We start from the raw sequence: 26372 nt of genomic DNA, 5'->3' as shown, positions 1-26372 counted from the left end.
CTCATAGTGCCGCTCGGATCCACTATTACATCTCTCTCTCTCTCTCTCTCTCTCTCTCTCTCACTCTCTCTCTCTCTCTCTCTCTCTCACTCACTCTCTCTCTCTCTCTCTCTCTCTCTCTCTCTCTCTCTCTCTCTCTCTCTTTCTCTCTCTCTACATCTCTCTCGGCCTCCCTCTCTCCCTGCCTCATTCATTCTTTATCATGTACATAGGTCACTCTCTCTCCACAGTTGCCGCTTGCAGTAAACTGAATCTTTCTTTCTCTGTTTGCCTCTCTTTATGTGTCTGTCTCTCTCAGGGTAAAGCATTTTAGACATGTATTACTGGTACTGGGGTGATGGGTCACCTTTTCTTTTACTATTTCTCTACAGTCCTTAGAAGTCTAGTGGTTTGAGTCTGTATTGTGCTCAGACGTTTTAATATTTTTGTTTCACGGTTCTCTTTTGGCTAAACAAGACTCTGCACACAATAATGACTTTTCATCAAATCCGAATCATAATAAAAATATCTCCTCTTCTTCCTCTGAATGTAAAGGCGATGCTGATTTAAAGTTCAGGAGCTGTTACTTCTAAGGGTTGAAGGCTGTGTTTGTTTATGTGTGTATGCATGTGTTTATTATATGAGCTCAACACACTGCACTAATGGGTCAGGACCTCCCATGCTGGATTCTCTGTATCTCTGAAACTCGTAGGCACACCCTAGAGGCTCCTTCTAGCTGTCCACTCCCTTCCCACACTCAGAACTGATCATTTCACAGAATTAAAGGAATCATTTGGCAAAAAGTACTAATGTATACAATAATAATACCTCCTACCTCCAACCCAAAGCCCCATCCCCAACCCAAAAAAGTGGACAAGTGTACAGTACTGTGCAAATGTCAGAGACCACCTTTGTTTGTTTTTGTTTTTTTTTTCATTTCCAGTTATTTCCAGTCATTATGTACACATCATTCATAATTCAGTGGCAAGAAAAAGCTGGTAACATATATTTAACAAAAATACACAGATGCCTTGAAATAATATCAATATTTCCAGTGTTTAGTTTAATAAACGCTTTGACATTATTACAGTGTCCATTTATGGGGAGACTTAGTTATGTATTTTTTCCACACCTCCAAAGTACAGTCTTAGAAGTTGGTTACATTTTCTGCTTCTCATGTTCCAAGTAGTCGCGCATTCAGTGATGTTGACGTCTGGACTAAGTACATTGTTCAAGAACACCAGCAGCTTCTTCACTTGATTGGCAAATTTTCTTTCTTTTCTTATATTTCCTTTTCTTAGTGTTTTCCTTTTCTTAGCTCCTTGACAGCTACAGCTCTTTTCAGACTCGTAATGTTGGGTTATATTCTCAGAGTGAAAGGATGGACAGAAATACCTGTAGATTTTTAGATCTGAGACAAGATTGGGGCTAATGAAAAGATGAAAGAAGTGACAGTGATGGTGGTCTATGGGTGATCATTGTTAGGATAGCTTTTAATCATTTTTACAACTCACATTTTGAAAACTTCTGTTTTTCCGCTTATTTTTATTTGACTTTCCCCTTCCTTATGCATTTATATCGAATCTCCTCAGACGTATATCCTGAAAAATTAATCATTTGTACTTTTTGACAGGAAATTAAAAAACAATTAAGGGTGCTCTGACATTTGCATAGTATCAGTCATCTTACTTATGTCCTTATGTTTTTATAGATAGCTGTCATACAGTGTCAGAAACCACATTAGTAAATCAAATTGAGATTGACAACTTGACATGGTTTGAATTTGGTTTGGCAAATGTGATGATTTAGGCCTGCAGTTTGCACAGTGCTATTTGGTGAGCTTTCACAATTTCTTAGCTACATCTTAGCTTTGTAACTCCAGTGCAATATTAAAGACTATGTAGGACAGAATGAGGGTAAAACTGTGTAAATGAGATGTTTACCAAATTATTCCTTTACAAGAGCTCCACACCTTCTTTGCTGCTTTCCAAAATAAAAGATTTTTGTTGCTCAAAATAACAAAACATAGCAGGCTTCCATTATATGAACATCTCAGTATCTTTGTTCCAGACCCTAATGATAGTTGTATTTAAGCAATTACAGGCACAAAGTTTTTCTACCTCCTTTCAAACTTATTTTCCAAAGTAGTGTGATCTCTGTTTGTTTATTCTTTATAATGATCTGTGGGCTTTAGGCTGGACTCAAACTAAAGTCCCTGTGGAACAGTAATGAGGTTGTTTGAAAAGTCTTTCTTTCTGTTCCAGTTCTGTCGAGCTTCTGTCATGATGCTAGTAGAGCTCTGGTTAAAAGTGACAGCACTGAAGTCTGTTGATAACTGTCAAAGGGTGATTGACAGATCAACAAATGGCAAGCGAGAGCTGAGAAAAAGTGCTGCTCTTTTTGGTCCACAGCTGTCCCTCTGTATTGCTAACGTTCTCGCCTTCAGATGAGCCTGCATACACGGACACACAAGGGCCCAAATACTGCCATGCAACGACAAACTGTGCTATTCTTGTGTTTGCTCTGCATCTTGAGAGTATATATACTGCAACAAGGGCTTATTCGAATGCCTTATACTCTTAGGGAGTAGTCAAACGTGAAAGCTTGCTGTGAAAGGAGGAAAGGAGGAAGTTTTTGAGGAACCAATACATTGCCTGGGCTATGGAAATACATTTGCCATGTTTGGTTTGGCCTTGCCCTGTATGACTTTGTAGTGGATGAGGTTGGTCGGATGTACCGGCGTATTTATATCTACTGGAATGTCTTGTTTGGTTTTAGTGTTTTATTCTCACTCCAAAAGTGTCTGGACTACCCAGCAGGCATCTGTGCTATGCATTAACGAGATTCTAATGGCTTGATAATGGCATTTGGCTTCTTCTCTTGGCTCTAAAGCAGGATTTCCCTGACTGGCATACACCACATACTCTGCGTTTGATATCTGACCTATTTGGAAGCTGCCCAAGCTTTAGTCTGTGTCCACTCTTAAAGAAGTATTTTGGCAAACTCTCAAATTTCCAAATTTTCTCCTTATGCCAAGTGTGGTCAGTTTGCCAAAACATGTTTGGTATCTGAGGTTTCTTTCTTTAGTTTTGCACTAGAGCTACAAGAGAATCTTATAGTCCACTAATTATATCATTGTGAAAACTACATGCTAAAATCCAGTGGCAAACCATGATCTAGGCCTTCAGTTCGGGCTTTAAATGTCAAAACTCAGGCAAAAACAAGGAAATAAACATGTATACATTAATGCTAATTCCTGCTAGTGCACCTAAGGCATTCTAGATGCAGTGCTAAACTAACAGTGATGTCTTGGTTACACTATGGTTAGACCTGATTAGACTATGACTTGTATTTACGCTCAGCTAGAACTTCCAGAAGGCCTACAGTGATGCTTTTTCTCACAAAATTGGGCCCACCCATTCTAAATCAAAATGTTGTTGATCAATTCCTCTGTTGGTTCCTAATTATGTTACTTAATCTGAGGTCATAACAAACTAGAGAGTTCACTTGGCTGTATCCACCTAGAAACCACAGAAAAAAATTCTGATTGGACAATGTTCCATTATTTGTCTAGCCATAATGTAATAGTGAAATAGGAATAATACAGTACCTGCAGGATTTAAATACAACGAGAATGATTATATTAAATAAAATTGACAGACATTAATAAAAATACAAACATGTGGTTTTTACATGTATTTTTTTTTTATGTAACAGAAATCGTTAAACCTACTTGTAAGACATAGAAGGCCCTGAGGGTCCCACAGTGCCTAAATCATCATACACCAAACCACACTGAGTTGATTAGTAATCTAATTTGGATTGCTCATGTGGCTTCTGACACTTATAACATATATTTCCGTATTTATTAATAGCAACATGTAATAGAGTGTCAGAAACCACATCAGTGAGCCCAACCCAACAATCCAATGCTGTTTTTGAAGCAGGTATGTGATGACTTAGGTTTATGCTCCAGTGCAAAACTAAAGAAGCAAACTTCAGACACAAAAAATGACTGAGCAGACAAACTAGGTTTGAAGTTAGGGGAAAACTGTGCAAATTAGATTTTCACCTAATTATTCCTTTCAGGGGGAGCTTCACAAGAGGCGTGTCTCTGGGCAAAACAGGGGTTAGTATAATGATGGCAGCTTTAGGCCGATAGAGGGGATCACAGTGACATCATCCATGTGCTGCGCTGTGGGCAGTTGATGTTTAAGTGATGGAGCTCCATCTGTGCCATGTCACCCTCAGGCTGGAAGAGCAGAGCGCCAGCTTGAGTAACTCTTCTCAGTGCTCATACCTCTTATTTAGCATGATGTTTACGCCTGCTTAAAGGGATAGTTCAACCAAGCATGCTAATGTGGAAATAGTGAATGGAAACAAGTAGCTACCAATAATAATGATGTTCTTTCTTTAATAATACTAATCAGTGGCTCTTTCTTATTTATTCTTAGCAATATTAGTCTTTTCTGAACTCTTCCTTTAACCCAAAGTCCACATCTGAAATGGTCCATGTGTTCTATGAGCTTGCCTGAGTACAATTCTGAAGAAACATCTCATATCATATGGCTAATGACCCACATACAAAGGAAATATATGTTTCTTTCAAAATATGTTTATAATATATATCCATATCTGCTTGATACATAGGCAAATATTAAAACATGCAAAACGTCCAATTTGTTTTTTGAATATGCTGAATTTAACAAATATGATATATATATTTCAAAACATAACATACTGTATTTTGGACATATATTTACTGTATATATATTTAATTTAATTTATATATAATATATTTCATGTATTCACCGTATGTTTATTGGTTACATGGTCCTACTGATTTTTAACAAAATAAAAATCCAAATTTGACAGTGAAGCATGTAAAATGACATTATAATTACATTACAAATGTCAATGCTCATTCGAGGTATTCACCTTATGTTAATCCAAGATATAGTTGCACAAAATATCATCACTTTAGACCAATAAGAACACATTCTGCAACATTTTCTCTTGTTATACGGAAGTTAGTTGCTGGACGTGAATGGATAAATATGGGTTTGTGAGCTTGGACCTGGAAACATGTTGTGACTTCTAGTCCTCCAGAGTGGATGAAGTCCAGTGTGATAGAAAGGGTTATCAGGATATATATAGTGCAGCGTAAGCTGTGTTTGAGCTGTGGAGGGTACGTTTGTTGATGAGTGAAAAGAGAGAATTTAGGAGCCTTGGGATTATAAAACATGCCAGCTTAGTCTTAGTGGAGGGGCGTTTGGCTCTGGCCCCTTGAAATGAATGATCAGGGCCACAGAGAAAACAAAACAGGCGTTTCCAGGAAGTAAACATGGCTCACCATATTGTGTTTATTTTTACCCTTTTCCAGACAAAGTGAGGAGAGAGGCTGGGGTTGAAGTGTTGTTGGGTTAATGTGGGCATGTGTCTGTGTGTGTGGGGGGAGGTATTAGTGGCAGGGCAAGATAGAGCAGTGGGAGGGGTGGGCATTAGGATAGGGAAACGTGGGCAGTGGTAGTTGTAGGCAGAGGCTTAAAGATGCCGGATTAAAACTGTTGTGTAACAACTGCGGGTCTTTGGGGAGGTCTAGAGTGTGTGTGTGCGATCTCCATCACACTCACGTGGTGCTGCTGCTCTTCTGCCTGCTTCACTCCGCACCACTACTTGCTGACCCATACTTAGGGTTGGTTGATTCCATGAATTCCGATTCTGATTCCAAGTGAAGGAAATAGATGGCGCCGATTCTAAGAGGCCGTTCCACACAATAAATTACTTGCTTCTCAATTCCAGAAATGAAGACTTGAGCCCCTTTCAACAATGTACTTTTGGACAGGAATTTAAAAGCAGTTAAACAGGAAGAAGTTAAGAGTGAACACAAGCCAGAGTCAAAATTTTACCTTCATGAGATACATTAAATTACCGAGAAGGCTCATTATTTTATGAAGAGCACAATGGTGTCTCAATCGCAGCTTGCAAAGTGAATGTTTTTCATTTGAACAGTGTTGTTTTCAGGTGTCATGAGTGAAAAAACATCACAAGTGTATATTTTGTTACATAATTTTAGCGGCATACCCCACAAGAGATGCATCAAAATCTAACACTAGAGCGACACAGCATGTTCAGCAATGCTGAATATTTCTGTGAAACCTCAGTTTTAACCACTGATATGCAAACATATTGATTCTGTGATTGATTATATTATATGATTGGTTCTTCACTTTGTCCAAAGTACAAACGATGTTGTGAAGAATGTCAGGCTGTATTGATATTAACACCAAAATATCTCACACTATATGTGGTGTCAATTCTTCAATCTTCAGTGCCTTGAATGAAAGAATCAACTCTTTTGGAATTAAGTCCTAGCCCTACTTAAACCGGGGGCTGCACAATACAGACAGCCTATTGTGATTATATTGCAACATATTGCAATGAAAGTGTGCTGTACAATATATCAAAGTACCCATATCATCGAACATATTTTTAGGAAAACAGGTTACATTGGTTCCATATAACAGTAGGACAATAAACATCATTTACAATTAACACAGTGCTTTAATATGACTACAACAGTAATAGCATTACAAGTATTGCAGGGTTAAGATATTGTACATTATAAAGGATTTGAAATGTACTATTCACACCCCAGTCCATAACAATAATAAATTGTTGTTGTTGGAACAAAACTTTGTATCTTAATTTTTGTCTTTTTCATACTTTTACATATTTCTAGGTTTACACTGTGTCAAAGTTTCATGATAAACCGACCAATATAAAGTGCCCAAAATAGCTTAGAATAAAATCTTGTTACATTAACATTCATTGTCATTTACAAGCTGTTTTTCTTAGAAACAAGGTTTTGTTCCCATAGCGACGATATGTAAACAAAGCTGCAAAAAAACAGCCCATGTTAGATTCATAGCCAATAGCAGTTTTTCCCCTGCCATTCATGCTGAAGTTGTAAGGAGTGTTTTTTTTAATTAGGTACAAGGGCAGCCAATCGGTATAGAGCTAATGTACATATGTCAGTTTTAAAAGTACAGCAACGTAACAGCCTGTTTCATTTTCAGGGATAAAGAGAGGTTGGGAAACAGCCATGTAAAATGAACTGTTTTATATACCAGCTGTTTTTGGTACATAAAACCACATAAATGTTCAAAAAGCAAAATGTAGGATATGAGCCCCTGAAAAACACATTGCTGAATACTTGATCTGATTAAAGACTGGCCTGCATTATTTTGACAAATAGTATTTACATTTATTTGCATACCTGGCATTCATACAAACACCCACAGAACCTCATCAGGAAGTTCTGAGGTTGGTCAGAATCCTCACAGCACACAATAGGCAATTTTGTTATTGGTTAAAGGGCTTGTATGCATATTAGAGACCTCTGTAAAATCAGTAAAACATAGGCTGTTTTTGCAATATTAACAACCAACATATTTACAGCTGTTTTTCATCGTTGTATTGTTATATTTATTCCAGCAAAGTATAATTTTAGTATATTAAGTAATATTTATTTGGTTATAGCAGGGTATTACCTATTATGCATTCACTGGTTTGTTGCTCTGCTTTTGTATAAAATAATGGCTGTTACTAGATTATCAGAATTTGGGTTATCCTCTGGTGTAGGAGGGGATTAGTGTTAGCTTGAGCTCCATTCTGCCAGCGAGTATTTTGTTCCAAAATCTCACACTCTCATCAGAGAGTATTGTGGTGGACCAAGGGCTTGCGTAAACAGGGCATTATCAGCCGGGTGGGCGTGGCAATGGAGCCTTGAGCAGGAGCATCTGATTAACTGGAGCTACACTGAGCCATGAGGACAGAGCAGAAAAGCCACACACCCATCTTGAGCACCCACCCCCCTACACCCAGTAACTCTTTAGTGTTTGTATTGATTATCCATTAACTTCTCAAAAGAGAATTCATCAGTGCTGAACTGGGTCACAGCTGTGAACAGCCTCAGGAAGACTCAAAATCATAGATGGAGTTAAACTCACATTCACAGTGCACAACAATGTGAGTGCTGATGTGTGTTACTTCTTTATACACCAGTTAGTTTCGGCTACACATTTGACTGGTTGGAAAGTGTTGTTATATCTGATATATCACAATATTGCTATGCTAGTGTCATTTCATATTATACAGTAATAACTATGGCCACTTTACTTTCAAATGTGTTAACCACACACATGTTCCAGCTGTTGTTGGCCACAGCTATGCTATATGTAAGCAGAATACATGCAAAAGCATTTCTTGAACATGCTACAATATCTTTAATTTTTTCAACTGAAGCGATCATGAAGTACAAACTATTCATTTTTCATCATCAGAAAAGCACAATATCAGCTTTTTTCAAAATTGAATGTGTTCTTCTTCTACCTTTATTACAGCTTTTATTCTTTTTGGGAGACTTGAGTTCAGTCCTTTACAAAAATCTACAGGTATATTTTTCTGAACTTCAAAGTTTAGTCTTAGAAGTCAGTTGCATTTTCAGATTCTCATGATCCAAGTAATCCTAAAAACATCCAATGATGTTCTGGACTCTTGGGTGGCCATTTCATTGTTCTATGAAACACCAGCAGCTTCTTTGTTTGATTCACATTTTTTTTTGTCTGTTTCTTTTTTTCAGTAATACTTTTTGACATCTACACATCCTTTCATGCACATAGCTTTGAGTTGTCGTACCACAGTAGAAGGAGGATTCCAGGCTCTCAAAGATGAACTTTTAAGTACTGTTTATTTGATGGTGGCAATTCTGTGGTCTACCAGTGCTCTTGTTGTTAGACAGTTGTTAGGAGTCCCATTTTTTCTATTTCTTTACACAAGTGGATTATCTTATATCTGATCCTGACAAATGAATAACTTGTACTTAATGGCTTTGACTGGAATAGTTTTTATGGAAATAAATAAATGAAAGGTAAATTAAATTTAATTAAAGCATAAAAAGTTTACCTAATTGCATAATATGTCTTTTGGTAGTGTAAATTCTTAATGTTACACACTGATTTTCAGACATTTGGTTATAATTTAAATATTATTTTTTACATATGTAAATGTAGGGGTTAGGGTTTGGGAGAGCCACCTCCCAGTAGAACGTTCCCTAATATAAGTGTTCTGTATACATTTAGCTTATTGTTATCTATATTAATGCCTTATGGTAAAAGCAAAAGGCATAACATTACTGTGGGATCATAGTTTTGACTAATTCAGCAGAATGGTCTATGCTCTGAGCAATGTTCAGGTTTTCTTTGTTTTACTGTGTGATCATCACAGCCATGATTCACAGCGAAACCCTTACTACGTTTTCTTTATTTAAGCATACGTCTGAATGAAGCGTACTCTATAAAGCACGGAAATCTAATCTCTGTGGAGGGCAAATGTGAGCTCAGCCTGCATGCATCAGTCATTTACTGCCCATATACATGTATGATTGACTGCACAACTAGAGCACTCTCACATCAGCCCCACCACATACACAAACACTGGCTTAATTAGAAGGCAAATTCACTGATAGGCCTGGACAATTATTTAACAAACATCTGTTATATTCTCCCATTAGCCTTTGTATGATATGTAGAAAAAATACAAAAAGTAAGTCGAGCACCTGTTTGGATGAAAATGGCATCACTTCACTGACAACATTATTACACTTACTGCATCCTCTGAACATGTGAGATGAGAGTGTGTGCTTGTGAGAGGGTCTGAGTGTTTTCTGAGGCCCTCTTGTGGTCAGAGAGTGAGTGTACATGTACACCACTGGCATGCCGACTGGATTAGTGGATTATATATTTAGGGATATCTGCCCAGCACTCTGTAAATAGACAGATGGACACCCCCTCACTGTCCTCAACAGGGCAGATGTTCGTCTCTCTCTCTCTCTCTCTCTCTCTCTCTCTCACTCTCTCTCTCTTTCATGCACATTTGCCTTTGAATTTACTCATGCATCATTTATCTTACAAGTTTGTCAAGCCTGCTTCAAACCCTATTCTGGAGTGGCTATAATAGCAAGGCCAGTTATTTTGCTACAGAGTTTTGTGCAACTACATGCCTACACCCACCTAAATGTAGCAATAGCTCTCAGTAAATAAGCGGTCATGGCACTGAATTGGAGCTTAAATCCACAGAAGTCTGGTGGTATTATTGTCATGCATTTGATTTATATTATGCAATTATTTGAATGTAATCACATAAATGTAGTTACATAAGTATTTAGGTAATGTACTTGCGTTCAGTGTGTGTTGTGTATCGAGAGGTTTGAGTCCACAAGACTGTAGGCACAACAATAACTTCTTAGCAAATTTAATTAACAATGAAGTATCTCCTCTTCTACTTACGGAAACAAACATGGCATTGATTGAAAGTGTTTTTTTACACTTTTGATGTAATTCCTCTGCTTTCATTACAGAGGTCTGAGTGGGAAATCCTTAAACTAAATATAAAGACGTGTTTCTCATGGACAACCTAAGAGGGTTAATGGATACATTCAGTACCTTAAGAATTTTGCCTTTGCAGACAGATTTGATAGGCCTTTTGTGGGTGCGGAGGTATGTTAACATTGTTCAGGTAGTGTGATTACTTGTCTCAAGTCAAAAATCAGGCCTTAAGGTGTAATGTCATCTCAGACTAAGTGGCTTTAATGGGAGTTATGTGACATAGTGGTCCTGGAATGAAACCCCTGTCAGGAGCCCTTGTGGTATTCAATGTCACAGAAGACACCCCCCCCCTTCTCTCCATACACCCCCCCTTCATCCCCACTCATCACTTTCTAACCCTGTGTCTAGACTAAACTGCCCCCCAACCCCATGCCTGTTTTTTGTGGGACAATGGGCGTGTTAGGATAATACATACAGATTTTAGGGGACGCCGCCCATAAAATTTTGGGGTATACCACCGCTGCTGGGATGTCTGGATGACTTTTCTTTGTCTGGTGCTCTGTGTACAGTGGTTGGATTAAACAAAGAAAAACCCCTCCAGATTTAAAGGAATATTCCACTTTGTTTTTCATCCTAATCACTTTCCGCTGCGTCTTTAGCCAACGCTCGATTACTGTGGGTAGCATCTGCCCATTGGCTTCCATTGTAAGTTTAACTTGTATCCATGATTTTTACAACTTCATTAAGTATTTGTTAAACACATACAGCACTGTGCAAAAGTCAGAAAGGATGTGTAGCTGTCAAGAAGCCTTTACTGAGAAAAGAAAATAGACAAATAGGAAGAAAATTTGCAAATCAAACAAAGTAGCTGCTGGTGTTTTCGGCCACCTGAGTGCAGAACTCAACATCAACATCATCGCTGTTTGTGATTACAAAGTGCAACTAACTTATTAGATTGAACAAAGCTGTAATAAAGGCAAAAGGTGGACACACCAAATATTGAAAAATGTTATTATGTTTTGTTGGCTTCTGTGTTTTCTGTTATATTGTATGAACAATGAATAACTTTTGTTTAACAGCCATTTTGCCTAGAATGGAAATAAATGAAAGATGGTCTCATTGGATGAAGGAGGATTCATAACTTTGAAGAGTCTTGCACCCTGACAACGTTGTCATCAGAGCCTTTGATGTTTTTCCTCTAGAGCCAAAAAAAACATTCAAATCTTTGAATGTTTTAAAGGTAATAAAGCTGATTTAGACAAATTGACAGAAAAGTTAGGCTGCTTATGTGACCTATCTGTATTCATTGCTGACCTCTACTGGTCAGAGATGCTTCTGCAAAAGTGCTTTTTTTAGTAAAACTTAGATTGATTACAACATCTACTGCTGAAGCTATTTTAAATTTGCATTACGTGCAAGCAAATATTGGCATTGTATATAAAATAGTTACTTTAATTATGGAATATATTCTTTGTATATTTATGAGAAACTGTTATGAATCATGAGTGCACATATAGGGAAGTGTGTGTGGTGTGTGTGGTTTGTGAACTCATCCAGAAACACATCAGTTTATGCGTAAAACTCAGTAAGTATTAATGCTTTCCCCCATTCTTTTCCTCTGTGCTTTCATGCAGCGTTTGTTATGTAATAGGTATCTGTGTGTTTATGTTGAGCGTGTGTGTGTGTGTGTGTGTGTGCTTTTTGCCCTTGGGAGGCTGTCACCTAATGTCAGCTTCAAAATGGAGTCTCGCTTCATTGAGCTCCATTCCCACCCTCGGGCCACAATGACGCTGCTGCGGACGGACGAACGGACGTGGCCAACACGTAGACACCCACACAGTTAGGACACAATCTCCTTCACTTACTGTCTTTGTATCCATTTACCTTCCCAACCTTCACTTATCTTCTCACATTAAACAGCTGGTAAAGAATAAAAGAATGAAGTAAAGTAACGTAATCAGTATTTTTAGAAAAACCATGTCCATAAATAATCATCATGCAGAAAAATTCTATTCATATATGGTAGTAAATCAGTTGTTCTCTATAATGTACAGTATAATGCTATTTGTCTTTTTTGTATTTTTTTGACTTTTTATGCTAATTAATAATACCACAATTTGCATATCTGTTTCTCATCACTTTTATCTTTTTTTTTGTTAGTTTTTTTTTTCTTAATTACATTCTCAGAAAAAAAGGTATGACACTGTTACTGGGGCAGTACCCTTTTTGTGGTGGTACCCTCAGGGGTACATCTCAGTACCGTCAGTCAGGGAACATAACTGTACTGGAATCCACGGAAATGAAAAGTTGTACTGACTCCACACACCCCGTCGCGTCTCCAGGCTTTTTATTTTATTGTTCTGTTTTAAAACATTAGTTTATAAAAAGATACAAATGTACACAATTGGACCTTAAAACTGACCTTTGAGGGTACACTTACATTGTTTGTACCTTGATGAACAAATTATGTACCTGCATGGTACCTTTATTTCTAACAGTGCATAAAACTTTGTATTACTTTTAACTGTCTCTTACTTTATTTTTTTCTTGCAAAGGAAGTGAACCAAAACAGTAAACATCTCAATAGATGTTTGTGTTCAAACAGTAAAATGTTCGATTTTATAAAATATATTTGTTTTAATGACTAGATTCAAAGTGCTTAATCTGACAACTATTAGAATGAAAAAATAAATAAAAGTGGTCACTTGAATTGGTAAATGGTATTAAAAACATAAAACAAATCAGTTGTAAATAGGCTTAGTTGTAAATATTGAACCAGGCATCACTGTTTTTGTGTGTTTTAGTCATTGTAATTTTTTATCTGAGGTCACATTATTTGTCATATTTGTAACAAAACACAAATATATGTGGATCTCAGAAAATATCTTGTATAATATGAAACGAGTATTTCTATTTGACCAATCTTTTGTCCGGTCGTTTGTGCTCTTAGAAATTCAGTAGCATTCAGTATGAACAGTGTTTGGGCCTTTAACTGTTCATGTGTTCTCAGCCTGTTTGTGTGGCACTAGGCAGGACTTGTTTATAATAGAGCTAAGCACGCTATATAAAAAAGTGCATTTGTATGTGTGTCTTCAGCTCTTTGTGAGGGCCAAATGTTCCCAGCATGATGGAAAACTCAAAAAATGAATAATGTTGTGGGCATATTATAATAGAAATAACCCACAAAGACACTAATACAAACTGTCTTTGTGTGAGTGAACTGGTGTTCACGCGCCTATATCAGAGGTTAATCAGCTGGTCATGGGCACTGTATCATTCACTGGCGCACAATACCCACCTGCTGCTTTGCTGCTACAGCAGCAACTGGTAAATTCCATGTGATTGACAGCTCACTGGGATGGATATTTTGAGACCAAATGGAGAAAGAGGCATCGTCTTGGCTTACTCTTTATGTCTAAAAGAGTACAGGCATCCATTTTAATTAGTGAATTCACCTACTTTAAAGGGACATTTGACTAATTTTTCAAACATTCTGCATAAATAAATGGTTAAGAAAGGTTAACAAAGACATACAGAGTGGTTTGATGTGAAATGCGCAATTCCAGAAAAACTCACCAAGTCAGAATTGGTCAGAATTGTTGTGATAGGAACTAAAAGTCTGAAGCATTAAAAGTCTTTTAAAGCTTGCTCAGAGAAGGTAATTACATGACATGTTTACAAATAAGTTGCATGATGACTGAAACACTGTTTTAGGATATTAAAAGACATTGTTTTGGGCTAAAACATATTTTAAAACACACTCCTGACGGAGAGGTATATGTAGGACTATTGCAAAGCAAATATAGTACACTATTTCACATCAAACTACCATCAGGTGACTTTGTTTACACAGATACTGGATCGTGGAGAAATTTTGAAAAAGGTACACTCAGGTGTAGTGTCTTGCACACTCAGCTTGGGTAATCTCCCTAGAAAATCATGGAGCTCTGGAGCAGCCACGTTAGCTTAGGGTCACCAAGACCAGTGCCAAGCGGTGGCCAGAGTGGCGTAAATAGCCCAGCACTGGGCTGTGCAGCAGTGGAACTGTGTTCTCCGGAGTGATAAAGCTCCATCCAGTACCTTTGGGATGAGCCGTAGTAACGTTTGTGATCCAGAACTAATCAAACAACACCAGTACCTGACCTATGCTCTTGTGCTTGTGGCTGAATGCAATCAAATCCTCTCAGCAATGTTCCATCATCTAGTGTAAAGCCTTCACGAGGAGTAGGGGCTGTCACTGCAGAAAAGGGAAGTAAATCTACTTATTAATATTTCAGATGAAACGATGAGGAGGAGTCTGCAAACTGCTGACATGTAGTGCAGATGTGGCCTTTTCGTTCGAACTTTCAGTTCAGCTCTTAAAGCCCTGAACTGAAGGGCGTAGCCTAGCCCGTGTATTTCTTTACTCATTTTATATGGCCAGTTGCGTTGTGAGTTTCATTGGTAGCCTCAAACTGCTATTTTGCCATCTGTATGTCATTTTCCTCCCTGTATCTCAGCCACGCTATTTTCAGCGCGGCTCCATCCAGAGCGCCAGTGCGTGGCGACTCATGTCCGCACATGTAAACACCGATCTCAACGCTCATTGGCTGAGTGGAGCCGTTGTGCGCGTGCTGGCCACACCCACCGAGCGGAGGGCGGGATGTTTGTGGAGTCCGCGTTCGGTTTACAATAACGGCTCAGGAGAGAGAGAGAGAGAGAGAGAGAGAGAGAGAGAGAGAGAGAGAGAGAGAGAGGGAGATTCGTATCGAGTGCGTCTGCCGTTCAGGCACGGAAATAACGGATGTGTGGGACATGAGCAGCTGCCGTTATTGTTTTGGTGTTTGTGTCGAGCCGAGAGTTACCGAGGCGACACTGTTCAGAGTTTAGCGGTCTGTCAGGTTCGAGCTGAGCGGCCCCGCAGCTTCCCAAATGTCATGCATGGAGTTGCTTTCTGCCTTGTTGGAATACCCCCTCTCTCCCAAACTGGAGTAAGTGCTTTATTTTTTGCGTCCTTACTCTCATTTTCATAAACACTATATGTCTCAAAGTTTGTGCATTCAGCCACAAGAGCATTCGTGAGGTGTTAGATGATTAGTCCTGAGTCCAAACGCCGCTCCAACTCATTCCAACGATATATGGTGGAGCTGCATCACTTCAGGGAACGCTGGTCCACTGCTCTACATCTTAATGCTGGGAGATGTACACCCCTCTAGCTGTTGCTTGGCACTGGGCTCGGTGACCTTAGGCTCGTGTGGCTGTGCAGGGCTCCATTGCTATTCTGTGGAGATTATCATTTATTTGCACTGTATGTGCACGATTCAGCAAAGTCAGCAGTGAGTGCTTCTTAAAGTACATATTGGAACAAAATGTTTCTTCAAGGGTTTTTAAATAAAGACAATAGATCTATGGTTTCTATATACAACCTATGGTTCTTTGCATGGTGATATGGCTCTTCAGACTGATGGAGAATGTGTTGTAGCAGAATTCACTATTTAGTGTATTATAAGTTCTTGCTTGGAGCCATTGTTTACCACCTTCTGTACAGACATCTGACATGTTGATGTTGACCATGAACTTCTCTCAGAAACTTCATGTGCTTTTGAATAGCAAACTGGCTGTGTGCCTTGATGTACCCAGTTTTCTGCATGTGGTTTGTAAACCAGAGTCTAAGCAGTAATTAAAGCTGTACAAATAATGTACATCAGAACTTACAGTGGAAAAGAAACATGTGCCCCAATGGTGTAATTTCCATATGTCAGCCCACAGAGACAGACAGAAGGGACATTGTGGCCGTTGGTCAAGCCCCCATAGAGAAGGGGGGATGTGTGTCAATGCTTATTGTTCTGCACTGTACTGTGGAGCTTGCACTTGCTGTGGCCAGCTGCATCCTTCTCATACTTCAAAACTTGGGTCATGGGTGCTGGAACTCCCCTTACAAGCCTATCTCTTGCATTTTATTTTGCATGAAGTGGGATGACGTGGGATGGTGTAAGCACTATAGAGGGTTTTTTTTCCTGACAACCAAGAGGGTGTCGGCTAGTCTGTGTTATCATTTTCAGATCACTACTGTTGTGTTAATCATGCTTTATTATTCAGTGCACTTTATAATAAAATAGTAATAGTGCCAGTGCTGTCTTTTGAGGAAAAGCCACTGTCAGACTTTTCCTCACCAACTGGGTTTACTTACTGTTTAATCTTTCTCTCAGTGGAGTAGCAACACTTTTTACTGCATGTGGGAGGGACCATGCTGCTCACAAGTTTACTTCAGAGGCTTGGTTAGGCTGGATCCCAACCACAGCCTTACTCTCTTTAGCACAGCTGTGGTTATAGCTTTATGTTGCAGTTTGGCCCAGCATCATAAGACTTTTTTTCTCAGCAATGCTGAGATTTACACTATATATATATTTTACAACAGTCCCAGGCCCAGCACTATGTTACCTCAGAACTGAAAACTTCTAGGCTTGGCCTAAACTTTTTAAAAGAGGTTGTAAAGATTCTGCACTTAAAAACTCTCCTCTGGTTCTCTGGAACCAAATGCAGACTCATAAAGCTTCATATGGCCCACATTAAGCATTCTGTTGAGAAAAAAAAAGCAAAGGCATTGAAGCAGGAGGTGCGATACTGGACTAAAGTAGGAGACCACATTTAAGTTATTTAATTTACAGTTAAAACTACCATTACATACAAGTCATTTATTTTTCAGATTAGATATAAAATTAAATATATTTAATTTTTTGAGAGACAGAAGGAAATGAAGCTTTACTCTTTTTTTTTGACACGAACAAATGAATAACTTGTATTTCAAGACTGGTTTGTCAGCAAATTAAATTATGAAGGATGGTCTCTGACTTTGCTACAGTAAAGAATGTAATAGTTAAAGGTGCCATTAAATGCATTTAATCTATATTTAAAATTGTTTTATGATGTCCGCATAGAAGGTACGTGACTTGGTTGGGGCTAAAAATTCCCAGATGCAGTTTTACAACCCTAGGATTTGACCCTAGAATGAAACAAGCTGTTTTCCTTATTTTGGTGGGCTCATGAATAATTTGATGAGCTCTGCTCAGATTTACTGGTTTACAGCAAGGCACCGCAATGGCTCACACAGAAGCAAAATGTTGAAATAGACAGTAGGAAAATAATCTCTGTAAGTAAACTAGGTCGTGATACTAATTATTTAGCAATGTTAGTTACTTGGAACTTTCTGTAGCTAACATTACCTTTGCCAGCTACTTGCTTTTAATCTTGACAACAATACAAAGTGAATTAAAGTTGGTATCTTACTATGAAAATTTAAATTTAAAATACTCTGGCTGCAACCATCAAAAAATGGATAAAATCACACAGCATGGCTGCTACTTACAGGTTGAAGTGTGGTTTGTGATGCTAATAAATAATACAGCCTGCTCAATATTGTCCAAGGTCTGGGAAACTGTCCAGAGTGAAATGTGCAGAGCAAACTAATAAACGGAACAGAACTTTCTATTAAGAAGCCGGAATAGGAAACCAACTTCAGCCTTGTTAAAAGATAAGCATAAACCATGCCTGTTGACAGTTCAGTTCCTTAGTAAGAAAAGTGCTGACATCCCCTTCGCAGCCTGGAATGGTACATTTCTTCACAGTCTGCCATTTTTGTTGCTGTTGCTCTGCTGTCATTGTTTTGTTCTTCACTATACCTGCTGAGCTAGTACATGGGAAGGTATATGTAAATTTGGACAACATAAATCTTAATGAGTCAAGACTGCTAGGTGACAGTTTAGGATACTAGAATCTGCCCATTTTACCACCCTATTTTTTCTTTTGAAAAAGGAGACAGAAGTGTTTGCGGTTAATGGTATGTCAGTTCTATGCATCACACACCCCTTATTCCACTATGCCAATGTAAACATTGTTTTCCATTCTATGACACTTTTAAGGTTTATTTGACATACAACAAAAACAGTGATCATACTGCTAAAACAAGCACACAAAAAGATTTAAAGACATGCTGATTAAAAGCAGGAAGACACAGAAATATGAGGGCTACTTATACAGCAGATTAGAAACACCTGGGCAGAAGGGGTTACAAACTGCTTACAGGTAGAAACTCTAATAACAAAGTGAGACTAGAGAGGGGATGTGGGAGGAGACTGAAGGTGAAGCCAGGAATGGTAAACCTTCAAGCATTTCTGTGTCTAAGGAGAAGTGCAAAGATTTTTTGCTGTTTTTTTTTTTTATGTCCCTAAAACATAAGAGTCCAATCATTTGTAAAAGTACTTCAAACACCTGAGTAAACACCACTCATCACCTCAGCATAGCAGTTAAATATATTTCCATTGCCTTTAAAACTACTAAGCTGATTTCCTTTTTGAAAGGCCATTTAGATAAATATGTCTCCTGCATGCATGGCATTAAAGGAAGAGCTAGAGAAGGTTATAGACCATGGCATTTATAGTATAAGATTGACTGAATCACTAAAAAACAATCTTTGGTATAAAATTTTAATTGAGGAATTTTTGTGTTAATAGCTCTGTTTTCTCTTTCCTATTCATAATTATGCAAATAGGAGAAGAGTTTGCCCCAGATTGCTGTATAATATAATCAGTAGTGAAAGGAAAATACTGATAAGTGGGGCTGGGATAGTACAAAACATTTCTGTCATGACCCAAAATTATAGCCTTTTTTTATTACTGCAGCACAATAAAATAAAAGCTACTGAAAAATCATTTTAAGTCTGTTCACTACATGTATTGATAGACATTGAATGTAACCTCCTGGTTTTCTGTGAAACATCAAAAAATCAACTCCCTAATCCTTGGTTTTCACCACTTAGCAATTCAGCTCTTTGCAGGGAAACTGTATCAATATAATCAGATTATGGCCACCATACCCTTGTTATGCCTAATGTTACATCCTAATGGTTGTTACATATCCTCTTGTGATGTCTTGAGTTCCTACATCTACATTACAGAGTCCATAGCCATAAGACATAAATCTACTGAGGCCTGCTATACAATGACACAGGTGAGATTCTGCTGACATTAAGCTCAGAAGCCCCAATTTTTCCCATGGGCTTAAGGCCTTGAGTTGTCAGTTCTCTCTGTGTACATTACAGCCGGTCCTCAATAATTAACTTGGTCCCTGCCTTTGTGTGAGTGTGTGTGTATTAATGTGTGTGTGCAGTCCATGCATGAGAGGCAGCAGACAGTCCTTCAATCTTGCCAAGAGAAGCTCTTGCTGCAATTAAGCTAATCCAATGAGTTTCCCAAGTGGCAGTAAGGGATGCCCTTGCCCTGTGGCTGTGTTCCTACATGCCTCCCAGGAATACAGTGTTCTCTGGGGAGAGATCTTTTACAAATCTCATCACTGACTTACTGGCAGAGATCAGTCATGACCTTCTCAGAATCAAAGCCAACCCCAGCCAGGACTTAAAGTGGGGCCTTACTGTATCTTCGTCTGTTCCCAGACCTCCTCTCATGCCTCAACTATTATTTTTTTCCAACAATTCTGCAAAAATGTCTCCTTTTTGCAGAACGTATTCATCAGAAAGTACATGTTTGGTTGGACGTACTATTATCTATAAAAATAAAACCATCTAAAAGCTCAGATTACATTTGTACGTTCTTTCCATTTTTGTGGATAACAGTATGTCATACAGGGTCAGAAACCATGTGAGTGAGTCTATTTGAGATTAAGGAGATGTTCATAAGGCATTTAATTTCAGTCTTAGTTAAGTGTGGAGTCACTAAGGTTCAAGTTTGAGTCAAGTCTCAAGTCGCTGGTGTCAGTATGAGTTGAGTTGTGACTCTTTATTTGAGAATTTTAGTTGAGTCTCATTATTAGCTGCAGGCACTGCAGTGTATAAAAGTAAACCCCTTCTTAAACCTCTCAGGTTCAACACAGCTTCAAATAAGAAGCCTTTTATTACAGAAACACCTTCAGTTCGAAATACAGAACTAAAGCACTTCACACAGTAAATACTGTGTTTAAAGGGATGAGGCAAAACAACTTGAAACAGGTGTTAGGCTGTAGTTCATATAGCATGTTTGCCAACTGCTACTGCATCTAGCTAATCCATCTTAAATGTAGTAAGTTTTAAAGGAATGTTATTGGTAATTTAACTTCAGCCAGACAAGATGATAACATCAGCTATATTAGCAATTGCTCTAGCTAGCATACTTGCTGTCCAAACTATATGCTGGCCAACAGTTTCACATTTACCTCTTTTCCTTAGACACTGCATTTGCCTCAGGTAACGTTTCAGTTGTGTCCATCAGGCTGAAGGTTTTTCTGTAATGAAACCCTTGTGATTTGAAGCCATACTGAGTCTGATGATGTTATATAGTGCAAGCATGCGTTAATTTAGGCATACAGTTTACTTGATTATAATTGGCGGGGTTGTTAGCTGCATTGGCCTTCTACCTCCTGTGCAAAGCTAAAGAGGCTGACTAGCACTTTAAAGCATGCTGACAGGCTCTTTAGCTCATTAGTACTATGATGAAGCTTTGGATGCGCATAGCCTTTGACCTCTTTTTGTAAAGGGAGCTAGGAGATCTTTTTGTAAAGGGAGCTACTCCATACAAACGAGTGTGTGGAGTGACAGGGAGCAAATTAAGCTGACCCAGACTAGCACAATTTACAAGGCACATGTCTTTCCAAGGGAAAACAGCAAGTGAATTAGAGAGAGAGAGAGAAAGAGATAGGGGGAGAGATGTGGCTAGAGAATGAGAGTGGGCTTTTGAATGGGCTTTGCTCAAATCTAAGAGTGGGAAGTACAAGGCAGGCTTGCTCTGGCCTTTGAAATGCAGCGGTGACAATGAGCCTCTGTCTGTGCCAGGCTCAGAGTGGGGTGGAACATGTGTCATGAGGTGGTGGTGGTGGTGGGGGGGGGTTCTGGTGTAGGTCAGAGGCAAAAGGTCAGAGGGAACTGTTTCTGACCTCTTTTTGAATTGAGGTATTGGAAAAAGCAAGTTATATCTTTAAAGAAGCCTGGTGAGAAGTCTGACAGGAGCTCAAAGGGAGCTGAAAGAGAGATCGAGAGAGAGAAACAGAAATGAGAGAGAGATAGAGAGAGAGAGAGAGAGAGAGAGAGAGAGAGAGAGAGAATGCTACTCCCTGAAAAACAGTAGGGCTACATTCTCAGCCCAGCCGGGGGGCTAGTATAGGAATGTGAGCTGTATGGAGCGATGCAAAAAGAAAGAGATTAGAGAAAGAAAGTACCAAAGAAGGCCAGGAAAGAAGAAAGATGTCAGAGGAACAGAACAAACACGTTTGATGTTTAATTCGGCTGAAACATTGCCTAGTGGTTGGGTGGAGATAAAAGAAAGGTAGAGTAAGAAGGATTCGAGGATGAGTGTGTGGAGTTTGGGGCATCAGGTGCAGTAAAGGCAGTGCCATGCTTCCAGCATGTGCATGTGTAAGGGAGTTTGAGCTTGGCAGCTTTATCTCCCCTTCCCCCCACAAAAGTGTCCTAGTAGTGAAGCATTTCCGTCTGTACGTACAGCTGCTGCTCTGTGCATTGGGGTATTTTTAATATGGCATGGCCCTGAAGCCTCCTATACCATCCTCTACCCACCCACTGCATGCTAATGCAACAGGGACATCCAAAAGAGGTCGTGCACAATGTATTGTATGCTGTTTCCATAATGTCCACCCTATTTCTGGTCTTCAGATTAAAGATGGTACCAGTCTGATACCAAGTATTAGTATCAGGCTGAAATCAGCAGATAGTGAATGAATCCAATCTAACAAAGCATACAGCAAAGTAGATCACATGTTAAGAGTAACCACATAATAGCATCATGTGATAACAGTAGTCTCACAGCCTAATGTTGACATATGAACAAGGAGTTGCTAGTACGGATGAACATTTTAACCATTTGTCATTAAGTTCATGAACTCTTTGAATTTTTGTCATGTAATCATTAGAATGCGCTAACAGTAGGGGTGGGAATCTCTTGGCGCCTCATGATTCGATTCAGTTACGATTCAGAGGGCCGCGATGCGATTATAAAATGATTATCAATGCATCTTGATGCTTCTTTTTTTCTATACAGGATCTTTTTTTTTTCTTCTCATTGTGTGGCGACTTGGTACTTTTAAAGCAAAGTATTTGTAATGATCCATAATGAATTTACTTCCAATATCTTCTATTAGTAAAACAAATGGAAGTGATGTGGCAAATAAACTGGACGGCTCTCATTCACTGCTTTTGTTTGGAGCTCCTTAAACACTTCTGCCACTCATCTATGATAAAATGTGCTGGTACGGTGAAATAAGATCCAGTGATAATGGATGTCCATGCAGCACATGTTACAGTCGTCCTGCCCGCTTTCTTTAGTGATTTTATAACTCCGGATTTGGTCTCGTTGTAGAGAGTCAGGGTTCACTGTGTCAGTAAAATATTTGCGAGACTGCAACATATGTCTGCAACATAGTGCGAAAGCACCATTTCTCAGCAAGACTGCAGGTCACCAGTAGCTATGAAAAGGCAGAGAGATTTAGCTAAGACGAACATTTGGAGACTTATTTGAATTTATAAGCACCTTTTTTGGTTTCCTGGAACGTTAAATCTGCAACGAGAAACTGTCAAACACTAAAAAGTTTCAAAATTTTCCTGCTCCACCTTAAATGGTGCCACATTCACGTTCGGCGCCTCAGTCAGAATTTAAGGTGGAACGAAAAAAAAAGCTCAAACAAGAAGCTACTTCAGCCTCATGAAACAGCAGAATGATGAGAGATATTTTACAATAAGCTGCTCTACTTCTGAGGAAGTTTTCTGGCGGAGACGGGAGGAAAGCAGCTGCAACAGAAAACAGAGCGAAGTAAGTCTGTGTTTTCGTTCACAATTTTTTAGCCTATAACACAGACATACTGGGCATTACATGTTGTGGCTCCCAAGGTGGTCTGATTTTAGTTGAAAGGACAAAATGGCTCTTCTAAACACTTGGGTTATGACCTAGCCTGGCTTTAATGCAGAGCCGTTCGGATTTCTCGCTCATCCAGTTGTGTTTTTGTTATGTGCTGCCACAGACTGTCCGGATGCTGCACTTACCCGCTTCCAAGTTCTGCCCTTTGGCAGACATTACGTTATAAATTAAAATTTAGAAAATCGAAAATTGTTGACATTTGTGAATCAATTCAGAATCGTTCACCTCCGCATCGTGATGCATCTAAGAATCAATATGTCATTACACTGCAATGCAATATGTAATGTAGAAATCTGAATTTTATAAGGAGCCTTCAACTTAAAAAAAAATAATTAAGTTGTCAGCTTTGTATTCCTTGAGTGAGTAGTTTACATGTAGGTGGGTCATCTTAAATGAAGTATTTTGATTAAAAGTAATGATTAAAAATATTGAATTTAGTACGTTTAGCTGATTATCCACAGGCACACACATAATGCTAAATAAGGACACACAGTGTCATTGATGCGACATGCTGCTCTTACAAAGCACCAAAAGTTATTGCAGTTCAAATTGCGCCCTTCCACAATATCCCACAGCACTCCTCCTAGTGCAGCCACTGGAAAGAATCTTGTATGTTAGTCAATGTAGCTTTCTACACCAGGATTATGCCATTACAGATGCATGTATAAAAAGTAGTGGTTTTAGTAGGATTTAATAGTAGTTGACTTGGGTTGGGTTGGCTGGTTGATGTGACATCGTCCCACTAAATAGCCCCCTGACACCAGGCCTAACTACATACAGTGGTGTAACTGTTGACACTGCAGGCAGAGCAATATGAGCTCAGGGGCCCCTGAAAATCTTAATAGAACTTCATATAAATTTTTATATCATGATTCATAGCATAGTAATTTTACATTAGAGCACTAACATAGTTGAGGGTTGACGGATATTATGTTATTGAGTCAAGGTAATTTTCTTACAGACGGCCCTATTTTTTCCACAATAATTGGAGGTGATATGTTGCCCAGGCCCATGCCACTGACTACATGTCAATGTCTACATAGAACCTTGAACATTCAAAGAACCCTTTCCATTATTAAAGGTTTCTTTGCATCATGAAAGTGTTCTTCAGATAGATGGCGCTTTAGATGACTCGGTATAACCCCTTTCTGAAAAGGACTCTATATGGCACTAAAAAGCTTCTTCTATTGTAACAAGCTTGACACAATAGAAGAACCCTTTTAGTGCTATATAGAACCCTTTACAAAAAGGTTCTGTATAGAACCATCGGCAACACATTCCCCATCAATCTGAAGAATACTTTCACTATGCAAAGAACCCTTTAGTAATGGAAAGGTGTGCATGGTTCTGTATAGAACCGTTTTCTGTACTACAGAGCCTTTGAAGTACCATCATTTTAAGTGTGACCTCATTTGTAAAAACTCAAGGGAAATTGCTATTTCCCCTTAGACATGCCACCTAGTTGGATTGCTTTGGGTGCTGCTTTCAGAATTGGTGTGGAATGTGGCAGGAATGGAAGGAGGCTTTGGTGGACAGATTGAGAAGTTCATTTGTTCTTTTTTCTGAAGGAATAGCTGAGCTGTGTCGTCATTCTCTAAACTGTACTGTGAGGGTTTAAAAAGACATGGGCAGACTGGTCTGTGTAGGCTACTCCGTAAGCTCAGTCTGGGGGTGAAGCAAGTGGGCAAGAAAGAGTAGGAGAGAGGGAGGGAGTGTGTGTGTGTCGACCTAAAAAAAATGATAATATGATTCATCTGCATCAGTTTTGGAATCAATTATGATAATTTCCAATCAAGCAAGCAGTCCTTTTTTGGCCAAAATAAAATTCTCAGGCTATTTTCAAAAATAAAAATCCCCCCATGTTGTTGTATTGGTGTGTTGTTTTAGTTTTGCCTGTATTCCACTACTGTGTAAATTATAGGGATGCACCAACCATGAAACACACTTGTACATTTGTAGTACTTTCTATTAGCCAAGGTCACAATATAAATAACATTATTTTCTCTTTAATGGGTCAGATTGGCATTTCAAAACCTTAAAGGAAAAAGGCAGCATGAATCAAAGTTCTATGTCGAAAGTAAGAGGCAACTGCATGAGTCATGCAAAATTATGCTATGACATTTTGGCACAGGTGTGGCATTCACATTCATGTACAGTGCAAGTGCACTCACTTGCCTCACATTATTTATATCATAAAACTGCATCACAGTTGCGGGTCAGCCATTTAAAAAAAAAAACTGTGAATTGTCTGATTGCTGGTCACATGTTAGGAGCAAAAATCCACCAATTCCAATCTGGGCTGAAACACACTTGATCTAAATCATTCTCTTATCTTGCAGACTTAAAGACGGGGTCAGTTCATGATCTGTGTGGTTTAACAGCCTGGTTGGAAAACAGCATGGAGGTTAAGAGTTGGAAATATGAATCTGTATTTTTAGCATGGAACATTTTTACAGTTGACTAAATATAGGTTAATTAGGAGTCTTTCCTGCCATTCAGGCGTGTGCATAAGAGCATGCTTTGTGTGTGTGTGTGTGTGTGTGTGTGTCTGTGTGTGTGTGTGCGCTTGTGTGTCTTCGGACGTATGTTTTTTTCTTTTCGCAAGACTGTGAAGTGCCTCTGGAGAACCACACAATTATCACTACGCATCACACAACCGTGCAAATTGTTTTTATAGTATTTCCAAAATTAGGTTCAGCTTTTGGCACACTCTGTGTAATTTTTTCATTTATTTAGACTGAATTATCACTGTCATTGCTGATTATTAGCAATCAAATAATCTAGCAGTTATTTTGATGATTATTTGAGTAGAGGTTTTAAAAAACCTAGACAATAAAAGACTGTATTAAATAAACATAAATAAGGCAGCATATAAAAGTGCAGTACACCTGCACAGAAATATCATACAGTAGCTTAATTACATGAAAAGTTAAATTTTACATGTTTTGTTGAAGTGAACACATCCGCTTTATAGAACACACTTCTGCACATTTGTATACATACTTACTGTTTATTTGCTGAATTTAACATATAATTACACAACGCTGCTGTCAGGCAAATCCTTGTATCTCGATTTTTGTTGTTTTTCAGTTTTGGACATAATTTGAAAATACCT

The 26372-nt window shown here is 38.7% G+C and overlaps 1 protein-coding gene across 7 annotated transcripts in view; it reads left to right on the top strand.

Moving 5' to 3' along the window:
• arhgap23b (Rho GTPase activating protein 23b) overlaps positions 1-26372 on the top strand; it is a 71658-nt gene that overhangs the window by 5670 nt on the left and 39616 nt on the right. For 3 of the 7 annotated variants that reach the window (XM_037544202.1, XM_017693169.2, XM_037544201.1), the window contains exon 1: positions 15101-15337. The exons of 1 other annotated variant lie outside the window; for it this stretch is intronic. In XM_037544202.1, the coding sequence (XP_037400099.1) occupies positions 15284-15337 (54 nt within the window). In that variant the 5' untranslated portion in view covers positions 15101-15283. Of the gene's footprint in view, positions 1-15098; positions 15338-26372 lie in introns of those variants that run through there. 3 more of the 7 variants (XM_037544204.1, XM_037544205.1, XM_017693166.2) reach the window with 3 other exon arrangements.

This window comes from Pygocentrus nattereri, chromosome 13 (assembly GCF_015220715.1).
Source record: "Pygocentrus nattereri isolate fPygNat1 chromosome 13, fPygNat1.pri, whole genome shotgun sequence".
Classification (NCBI taxonomy): Eukaryota; Metazoa; Chordata; class Actinopteri; order Characiformes; family Serrasalmidae; genus Pygocentrus; species Pygocentrus nattereri.
Note: the sequence above shows the minus strand (reverse complement) of the source record. Positions and strands in the feature narration are given on the sequence as shown.